Source organism: Delphinus delphis, chromosome 16 (genome assembly GCF_949987515.2).
Source record: "Delphinus delphis chromosome 16, mDelDel1.2, whole genome shotgun sequence".
Classification (NCBI taxonomy): Eukaryota; Metazoa; Chordata; class Mammalia; order Artiodactyla; family Delphinidae; genus Delphinus; species Delphinus delphis.
In genome coordinates, this window is record NC_082698.1 from 25793804 (window position 1) to 25801054 (window position 7251).

A 7251-nucleotide genomic window follows, 5' to 3' on the forward strand; every position below is an offset into this window, starting at 1 on the left:
AAAAATCAACAAAAACAAAAAGAAAACAAAATCTAAATTGACTAAATTGTGGCGGATTCAGAGTTAATAATTATAGAGTAACTTTCATTCCAAAGGTTAAAATTCAAAACACAATTCTCACTATAGATACTGAGACTCGGCTAGAGAAAGAGACAGGCTATGAGATGGGGTTAGGAGTGTTAGGGGGAAGGGGGTTAGAAGGAGAGAGCCTACTCATTTTAAAAACTTTCCCTTCTCTGCAGGAACTGTAACCACATAATAGCTGCTGGCCAGTGCTAGCATCCATTCAAATGGACCAAAGTACAAAAGCCACCCTGTCCCCCAAGTAAGTATCGGAAGTGCCAGAGAAATGATAACAAAACGGTCTGTGATCCACAAGCTGCAATTAGGGCATGACACTGAAGATCCCCACCCAAACCTTCTCTCCACGTCCCAGGCTTCCATGACCTGGGAAGGAACCTCCACTTTCCATCCTTCCTGCTAAAGAAATGGATCTGGTTCCCACCACTGCTCTCCAATGGGGAGATGTAGTCCACAGGCCCAGGGCACCCACCTCAAAAGGCTCCAAAGCCTGCACCATTCCTAAATCAACCCCCTAGCAATGTTAATTACTGGTTATTGGAAACAGCCTTTAAAGATACTTACAGAAAGGCGCAGGTGCAAAGGAAAAGCAACAGTTTGTTCTATATTTTATTCTCTCAACATCTATATCTTAGCTTTGTAACTTTTCTAATAAAGGAAATTTATTTCTCTTGCCACTTCATGATTTTAACTGAGAAAACAAAGAACCTCAACAAAGCCTAAAACAGAAGAGCCCCAGCCCTAGAAAAAGGAATGTACTGGGACAGAAAATGAGCTCTATTCCTTTCACATGTTATTTCCAATAAACATAAATATATTCTTTGGGAAAAGCAGATGATACGTCCACAGATAAATGAATAAACAAATTATGGAACACAACGGAGTATTATTCAGCCATAAAAAGGAATGAATTACATGCTACAACATGGATAAACCTTGAGAACATTATGCTAAGGGAAAGACACCAGATACAGAAGGTTAAAAAACTAAAAAAAAGCCAGATACAAAAGGTATTGTAAGATTCCATTTATATGAAATATCCTCAATAGATAAATCCACAGACATGTAAAGCAGACTGGTGGTTGCCAAGGGCTGGGGGAAGGGGGAACAGGGAGGAACTGCTTGTACAGGGTTTTCTCCCCAGGTGATAAAATGTTTTGGAACTAGACAGAGGCAGTGGTTGCTCAATATTGCGAATGCACTAAACACCACTGAATTGTTCACTTTAAAATGGTTAAACGGTTTTAAACAGTTTATATAAAGTTCATCTCACCTGAAAAATTAATGTTTTAAATAGAGGATACTAATGGGCATAACATGATGCTCATAAACTCCTAGGAAAAAAGATAAGGCTTTTTGCTGGCATTCTGCTTCTACTCTTGACCACAACACAAAGTTCAAGTGCTAAGCTGTATAGAGTCTGCCATCTTGCTCTGTGTGTGTCTGTATATGCCCTTCTGAAAAGACACTGAAGGGAACAGAAACTGAAGAAAATAGAATGGTAAAGCCTTGCCAAATGCAAGGAAGGGAAGGAGGGGTGATTCCCCCCTACTGCACCCCACCCAACCTGGCGCCAGGAGTAACGCTCCCATTTGGGTTTCGAAATGCCAGCGGCGCTAAAATCAGCACAAGCCACTTAGCAAGAAAAGCTGGGGTGCTCCATTTGTTGCCCGTATTGGCATCAGCACGACCCTTTGCTCAAAATCCGCAGCTGGCCCAGATCAGCATCAGTGACCGACTCCCCAGGCCAGCCAACCTGATAGTAAGAGCTTGTTACAGCTCAAGTGTGCCCTGCTGCTGAGCGGTCCCAGTCTACTTCATCTCACTTGCCTTCCAAGAGTCCTGCCTCCAACACCAGTAAAAATGGGGCCAAGAGGCCCCTACAACTTTCCCAGGTCCAGCTTGAAATAGATATCCTCTCAGCCAGCCCCTCCTCCCTCTCAAGCCCGCTCAATAACCCACGTACCCCTACCCGCACAGACATACACGCGGCATCGCTGCTTTGGAGACCTGCTCCACTGGAGGACACGAATGCACCCCACATGACCCCGCTTGCGCCACTATCCAGTCACAGTCATGCCAGCCCACCTGACCTAACTGCCGTCTCAAAGGCCCCTCACTCTCTTGGCACCATGCCTCTGCCACCTCCGTGATACCAAAACCGTCACAGGTGTCCCTCAGCTAAACACCGACGCCCCCTTAGACCCTGTCCACTCCAGGCATGGGTGCCCCTCTCGGGACCCCGCAACTCTTGGCAACAACATTCCTTCAGCCCCCTCCAGCCAGGCCTCGACGCCCCCCAGGCCCCAGCCTGGCCCGGACACCCCCTCCCCCTTACCTGCGGGGGTTCAGCCCTGGCTGACAGGGGGCTGGGCAGCGCCTGGAGGAGCAGGAGCGCCATGCCACCCAGGAGCCTTCTCCTCGCCATCCCCCTCCTGCTCCTGCTCCTCCGCCACGGCGCCGCCACCTCCCTCCTCCTCCTCCCTCTCCTCCTCTTCCCTCTTCTTCCTTCTTCCCTTCTTTTCCTGTTTCACTCTCCCCTCCCGCTTCCGGCTCCGCTCCACCCCGCCCCAGCCCAAACGCCCTCCCAGACACTTGGATGGTTCTCCAATTCCAGCGCGTCATTGGCCCTTGCCCTTCGTCCATTGGTCAAGAAAGATGTCGATCAAATAGAAATCCCGCCCCCTCGCGAAGACGGAAAACTGGAGAAATCCAGCCAATGGAAAGTAGGAGGAACCCAGGCCATCTTGAGTGCTACGAGGCGGCGTAAATGCGTCCCGCTGCGCAGAGAGTGGCGGAAGCAGCTCTGATCAGGGGCGGGGCCATCCAAGACGTGTGTTGAAAAGTCTAATTCTGGTGCCACCATCTTGAATGTGGCGGAAGTACTAGATTTCCACAGTTTAGCAAAGAAAAGGAAGGGGGTATGGTAATTCCAAAGGGTGTTGGAAAATAAGTTACTTTTGTAAAGTAACCTGGCACTCTTAAAAAAGACAACTGCAGAGACTTCCCTGGTGGTCCAGTGGTTAAGACTCCACGCTGCCAATGCAGGGGCCCCGGTTTGATCCCTGGTCAGGGACCTAGGATCCCACGTCCTGTGTGGGTGGCACTGCCAAAAAGTAAAAAGTAAAAACAAAAAAGACAACTGCAATCTAAAAAGCTTTTGATGTCTTTTGTCTTTAAGCACAGCCCCAGTACCAGAGTCCCTCTCAAACTGCTCAAGCAGTATCTTCGGTCACTTTGAATTCCTATGAGATAGTATCTTTACCTGAAGCACAGTGCTTTGTCACCCCAAGTTCGAGGGATGAAATTCTACTGACTCTTCCTCAGAAATAGCTCTGAAATCCACCCCCACTGCTTCAATCCATGTTCTCATTTTCTGGCTAAATACAAACGGTCTCCCTGCTGTCCTGCCAGTTGCTAATTCTTCCCTCTTGAATTTCTCTCACATGTCACAGCAGGGGTGTTCTACCACCTAAAACCAAATATTATCGTCTCAGGGCTTCCCCTCTCAAAATACTTCAACTACCTACAGGATTTATTGTCCAAACTTATCAATATGGTGGTCCTTTCTGCGTCCTCGTCCCTGCGTATTTTTTTTTCACACCTGCATACTTCTTTATCTCACCTACTGCCACTACATTTCCCACACATTCTGCTCACACCCAACAGTTAAGAGATCCCCAATGAACTGTGCTATACAATACATTTAACTTCGTTTAAACATTACACATACAGTTTCCCGTTTAAAATTCCTAGTTCTCATCCCCTGGTTTCTTCTTCTGAATTCACATAACACTTATCACACAGTGTATCTAATCTACAATTTCTGCCTGCCTGACCCCTCCGACTAAATTTTTAGCTTTTTGAATGGCACTCCAGGTCTTATTCATTTTGTAAACAAATCCCTACACCCTGTACATGGCCCAACCGTGAGCTCAATCAATATTGGGAAAATAAACGAACAGATGAAGAACTGCTGCAGAAAAGCCAGCTGCCTGTAGCTGCCAATTTCCCCTCAAAAACCCGCCAAAGCATTTTAGAGCCGAGCCCAGTCTAGCCCATAGCTGAACCCAAAGGAAGTTTGTTCTTGGCTTAAATGGTGGCAAAGTGGGAAACAGGTAAGAGTGAAAAAAATCGGTTCTGTCTCTGTCTTGATCCTGCTTTCCCAACTGCTGCACAGGGTGACAAGTATTTTTGCCAGTCTTAGATTTCTTAGAATTTCATCCATTCCACAATCAAGCTCCCTAGGGGAGAATAAAAGATTGAGTATTAGACAGGGGCCACGTTATTTTCTTAGCACAGGGTCTCACTCCCAGCCTCAAGGAGTTGTAAGTCCTCTATATAAAAGCCAGGTATCACAGATAGCCAAAAAGCACATGAAAAGATGCTCAACATCATTAATTATTAGAGAAATGCAAATCAAAACTACAATGAGGGATCACCTCAGACCGGTCAGAATGGCCATCATCAAAAAAATCTACAAACTAGGGCTGCCCTGGTGTCGCAGTGGTTGAGAGTCCGCCTGCCGATACAGGGGACACGGGTTCGTGCCCCGGTCCGGGAAGATCCCACATGCCGCGGAGCGGCTGGGCCCCGTGAGCCATGGCCGCTGAGCCTGCGCGTCCGGAGCCTGTGCTCCGCAACGGGAGAGGCCACGACAGTGAGAGGCCCGCGTACCGAAAAAAAAAAAAAATCTACAAACTATAAATGCTGAAGAGGGTGTGGAGAAAAGGGAACCCTCCTAGACTGTTGGTGGGAATGTAAATTGGTACAGTCACTATGGAGAACAGTACCGAGGTTCCTTAGAAAACTAAAAATAGAACTACCATATGACCCAGCAATCCCACTACTGGGCACATACCCAAAGAAAACCATAATTTGAAAAGATACATGCACCCCAGTGTTCACTGCAGCACTATTTACAATAGCCAGGACATGGAAGCAACCTAAATGTCCATCAACAGAGGAATGCATAAAGAAGACGTGAGATATATATATATATATATATATATATATATATAATGGAATATTACTCAGCCATGAAAAAGAACAAAACAATGCCATTTGCAGAAACATGGATGGACCTAGAGATTGTCATACTGAGTGAAGTCAGATATGGAAAGACAAATACCATATGACATAAAAATTTAATAACCATTAATGGAAGGCAACATAATCCAAATAGCCTTCAAGTTAACATACATAATGTCAAGCAGACAGTAAAAAATTACTAGATATGTACAGAAGCTGGAAAATATTATAATCAGGAAAAATTAGTTAACATAACTGACACCAAGATGATTTAGATAAATAAATAGCTACGAATAACTTTGTCAGCTATTGAAAGTATGTATGAATCTTGAAGGACAAGATAGATATAATAAGAAAACATCTGAGGAATCTCAGCAGAGAAAGGAAAACTAAAACAACCAAAAAAATCATTAGAAGTTCTGGAACTGAAAGTACAATAGCTGATATAAAAGAAAAAAAAAGTTCTGATGGGTTTAACACAAGAATGAAGATAAGAAAAAAAAAAGTTAATGAATTTGAAGGTAGATTATTTAAATTGATTTACTTTGAAGAACAGAAAGAAAAAATAAAAAGATTGAAGAACTTTACTATACCTCAGTGACTTTTGGGACAAAAACTAGGAAAAGAGCCCTCACCAGAAACCAGATTTGCTAGAACCTTGATTATGGACTTATAGCACATGAGAAAATACATGTCTCTTGTTCAAGCCACTCAAAAAAAAAAAAATACCATATGACATCGCTTATATGTGGAATCTAAAAAAAAAGAGTACAAATGAACAGAAGGGTACAAAACAGAAGTCAAGTCACAGATGTAGAAAACAAACTTATGGTTACCAGGGGATAAGGGGTGGGGAGGGATAAATTGGGAGCTTGGGATTGACGTGTACACACTACTATATATAAAATAGATAACTAATAAGAACCTACTGTATAGCACAGGGAACTCTACTCAATACTCTGTAATGGCCTATATGGGAAAAGAACCTAAAAAAAGAGTGGATATATGTATATCTAAAACTGATTCACTTTGCTGTACACCTGAAACTAATGCAACACTGTAAATCAACTATACTCCAAAAAAAAAAAAAAGCCAGGTATCATCATCACTAGGAAACACCAATGGTTTCAATTTGGAAAACAGAAGGGAATTTTGTTCTGACTTCCTTTACTCCCTTTACCCAAGGGCTTGAACTGAGCTACTGGACAGGACAAACACTACACCCTGCTCAGTCTGGATTAGCACTTCTCACACCAAGGCATTTTAGTCACCCTCATCACTTCTTTCCACATCCCGCAGGAGCCAAATCAAAGAAAGCAGAGAGGTCTTACAAGATAGAGCTGAGATGCGGTTTGAGTGAAGTATTTTTAATCTGCCTCTGAACTGCAATCACTATCTACTCCAGACTTTTCCAAAAGGGTAATTGTCTATAAAGAGAGGAGGAATGCCAGGAGGTTTAAGGAGCTGGGACAGAAAGGAGAAGATTGTGGATTCTTGAGAGAACATCAGTTCAGAATTGCTTCCAAGCTCCGGCTAGCTCTGGTAATGTTTTTCCTATTTGCCTTTGGAAATGAGCAAAGCTTAAGGCAATCTCCTGTCCTAAGGAAGCCAGCTCCGAGACACAGACTTTTCTGCCCAGACATCAGCCAAAATTAAATTGTACACGTTACAGAATAGATGAACTTTGAAAATATTATGCTAAGTGAAAAAAGTCAGACATCGAAGGCCACATACTGTGTGATTCCATCTACATGAAATGTCCAGAATAGGTAAATGCATAGAGACAGAAGATAAATTAGGGGCTGCAAGGGGCTGGGGGATGAGGGTAATGTGCTAATGAGTACAGAGTTTCTTTCAGGGGTAATGAAAATATTCTGGAATTAGGGAGTAATGACAGCTGCACAACATCGTGAGCATGCTAAGAAACACTGAACTGTACGCTTTAAAAGGATGAATTTTATGTCACGTGAATTATATTTTAATTTTTTTAAATGGGGGGAAAATCAAATTGCAGCCGGTACCCTGACCTCAGGGAGGAGGCCCTTTCCCTTTAGAGCAGTGGTCCTTCAAAGGGGTCCCCAGACTGACAGAATCAGCATCACTGGGAAACTACCAGAAATACAAATTCACCGGCTCCAT

At 43.9% G+C, this 7251-nt stretch overlaps 1 protein-coding gene across 9 annotated transcripts in view; it reads right to left on the reverse strand.

Moving 5' to 3' along the window:
- WBP1L (WW domain binding protein 1 like) overlaps positions 1-7251 on the reverse strand; it is a 71504-nt gene that overhangs the window by 60121 nt on the left and 4132 nt on the right. For 7 of the 9 annotated variants that reach the window (XM_060034157.1, XM_060034156.1, XM_060034159.1 and 4 more), the window contains exon 1: positions 2420-2601. The exons of 1 other annotated variant lie outside the window; for it this stretch is intronic. Coding sequence is in view for 1 of the 8 variants with exons in the window: in XM_060034159.1 (XP_059890142.1) it covers positions 2420-2509 (90 nt within the window). In the remaining 7 variants the exon portion in view is untranslated. Of the gene's footprint in view, positions 1-2047; positions 2370-2419; positions 2602-7251 lie in introns of those variants that run through there. One more of the 9 variants, XM_060034158.1, reaches the window with a different exon arrangement.